Source organism: Wasmannia auropunctata, unplaced genomic scaffold (assembly GCF_000956235.1).
Source record: "Wasmannia auropunctata unplaced genomic scaffold, wasmannia.A_1.0 LD334548.1, whole genome shotgun sequence".
Lineage (NCBI taxonomy): Eukaryota > Metazoa > Arthropoda > Insecta > Hymenoptera > Formicidae > Wasmannia > Wasmannia auropunctata.
In genome coordinates this window covers 3,071-5,183 of record NW_012028342.1, presented here as the reverse complement: position 1 = coordinate 5,183, position 2,113 = coordinate 3,071, and the positions used below count along the sequence as shown (strand labels likewise).

General features: G+C 36.4%; 2 protein-coding genes across 4 annotated transcripts; one reads left to right on the top strand and one right to left on the bottom strand.

The window, feature by feature from the left end:
- Nucleotides 1–6: 6 nt before the first annotated feature.
- On the top strand, nt 7–898 carry LOC105458312 (probable ATP-dependent RNA helicase kurz). Its single transcript, XM_011703535.1, has 4 exons — nt 7–165; nt 271–489; nt 582–682; nt 795–898. Exons 2-4 carry the CDS (start codon nt 347–349, stop codon nt 896–898), a joined length of 348 nt encoding a protein of 115 aa, XP_011701837.1. The 5' UTR covers nt 7–165; nt 271–346.
- LOC105458297 lies at nt 694–1,958 on the bottom strand. 3 transcript variants are annotated; one of them, XM_011703495.1, is made up of 5 exons: nt 1,732–1,958; nt 1,363–1,475; nt 1,185–1,283; nt 1,016–1,108; nt 694–894 (listed from the first exon to the last, which is right to left on the bottom strand). In XM_011703495.1, the coding sequence occupies exons 2-4, from the start codon at nt 1,467–1,469 to the stop codon at nt 1,036–1,038; spliced, it is 279 nt and encodes a 92-aa protein (XP_011701797.1). In that variant the 5' UTR covers nt 1,470–1,475; nt 1,732–1,958; the 3' UTR covers nt 694–894; nt 1,016–1,035. The 3 variants fall into 3 exon arrangements, with proteins under 3 accessions (XP_011701797.1, XP_011701796.1, XP_011701798.1); XM_011703494.1 differs by lacking the exon at nt 1,732–1,958 and adding an exon at nt 1,558–1,659; XM_011703496.1 differs by lacking the exon at nt 1,732–1,958 and adding an exon at nt 1,548–1,579.
- Nucleotides 1,959–2,113: the final 155 nt, after the last annotated feature.

Sequence of the window (2,113 nt, the reverse complement as noted above, 5' to 3'; positions counted from 1 at the left end):
CTCGTACGTTCTACGGAAAACCAGCCCGGAATGGGTGATTTATCAAGAGGTTTACGAAACGAATAAGATATAACATGCGAGGCGTCACGGCGATCGAGTGGCTGCCGAAATTCGCGTCCACGTTGTGCCGTCTCGTCGCGCGCCATTGGCTGATCCATCGCCAAGGTATTTTCACCTTGTTATATAATTATTTTATAATTTCTTTTTCACTTTCTAAAAATAATAGTCTTTATTATGTAATCGAATATATTAAAAAACTTTTATTTACAGGTACAATCAAAGAACCGGAAAGCTCATTTGCCGTGTGTCCAGTACTTCCGGAAAAGCTGGATGGCCACTACCACCGATGGACATCGAGCACCCGTTGACAGTGAACGATGTCAAGTGGTTCGCGTATTTCTTCCTGGAGGGTCAAGTGTGCTCTAAGCTGAAACGATTTGTCCCGTCGCTGCTGACGACATCTGGTAGCATCATCAAGTCGTGGGTCAAGTAAATTATCAAGTTGTCCTATCTTGCTTTCGATTTCACTCTGATTCATCGAATAAATTACGACAATCTAATTCTGCGATTTCTCCCCACAGACTGATACCACGCAAGCGTCAAGCGATAGTACAAACGCTACGGTCGCAGGGAGTCGTGTCCAAGGACAGACTGGTAGAAATCTGGGATTCGGACAAGAAATGTGAGACTATATTGATTTATATATGTTATAATACTTCGATAGATATAATTATATATTTATGTAATTTTGTACATCTTTTCGCGATTAAATGCGTGGAATCCTTTAATCTCAGTTCTGCTGCCAGAAGTGGCTGCCGGAATCCACGCCAAAAAGAAAATGGAAAAGTATGTTTCAAAGGCCATCATCATCATATGCTATCATCATAAAACTATCTGAAAAAGATAAGATATTAATAAGCAAAAAATGGAAAAGATATAATTAATGCAAGATATTCGTAAAATGAGAACTGTAGACCAAAATATATGTTTGATTTTATGCTGTATTAATACTTACTAATTTAGTTGCATACAGTTTTACTGAAAATGCTGATGTCTTTGGACATTGACTCGTAAAGGTCCAAGAGCAACTTGAGGTACACTTATGTTCCTGTAAAGACAAAGTGATTTGTTATTATAGTGAAACACAATAGTGAAAGTTAGAATTAAGAAATAAGAATACTTACACATTCATGTTGTACAGCATCTTTTCTACGTCTTTAAGGGCATTTAGTGCCCTCTCTTGAGAACTGTACAAGAAATGCTTAATATTCGTACCTTCCGCACTGTAAAAATTCGTTAAAAATTTAATAATTATTTGACGTGAGTAGAAATGAAAACTGTAATTATTTCACTCATACTTACAGTCCCACTTCTATTTTAATCAAGTCACCTTTCAAAGGTATTAAATAATCACGAATACGCTTTAATTCTTCTGCCATATTTTCATCATAAACAACTTGATTATCCATTTTGATCTGTAAGCCGAAAAATTCATGTGTGTATATATATATATATATATATATATATATATATATATATGTACATACATATATATACGTAAAAGAGATCGTCTATGTGCAGGACAAGCATATGGCCTAGTTTACACTGAGCACTTGATACGCGTACTAAGTATAAAATCGGTATCAAGTACTTAGTCAGCACCAACTTGATACTCGTATCAATTAATTTAACAGTGTAAACTAGGCATATGGCACGCGAAGAAGAACATACAACGATTATGTAGCGCGATCCGAATTCGAAAACATCTAAAGAGAATCGTAATACACGGAGCCCAAGGAATGCAGAGGAGAAGGAAAAGAAAACAACTAGAGACAATGACGAACGACTCGTCACGCGTGTATCACATGTGTTTACATTCACGTCGGAATTTCGGTCATACTTTTTCCTTATAATTTATAAACATATATTCCCCTTGAAAAGTTTCCGGACAGTAAGGGGCTGCGCAGAATAAAAGCAATAGGGAACAGAAAATAAGAATTTTAGCCTATAAAAACCATGAATTTTACAGTACAAATTTATATATATATATATATACAGGGTGTCCGAGAACTGGCGTACCGCCAGGTACCAGCGTATCTCCATGAAATTCTAA

Coding starts and splice junctions, on each gene's coding strand:
- LOC105458312 (XM_011703535.1), top strand. CDS start 347: ATGGACATCGAGCACCCGTTGACAGTGAACGATGTCAAGTGGTTCGCG. Junction 490..581: donor ATCATCAAGTCGTGGGTCAA/GTAAATTATCAA, acceptor TTCTCCCCACAG/ACTGATACCACGCAAGCGTC. Junction 683..794: donor CTGGGATTCGGACAAGAAAT/GTGAGACTATAT, acceptor CTTTAATCTCAG/TTCTGCTGCCAGAAGTGGCT.
- LOC105458297 (XM_011703494.1), bottom strand. CDS start 1,590: ATGCTTGTCCTGCACATAGACGATCTCTTTTAC. Junction 1,284..1,362: donor ATTAAAATAGAAGTGGGACT/GTAAGTATGAGT, acceptor GAATTTTTACAG/TGCGGAAGGTACGAATATTA. Junction 1,109..1,184: donor ATGCTGTACAACATGAATGT/GTAAGTATTCTT, acceptor TTGTCTTTACAG/GAACATAAGTGTACCTCAAG.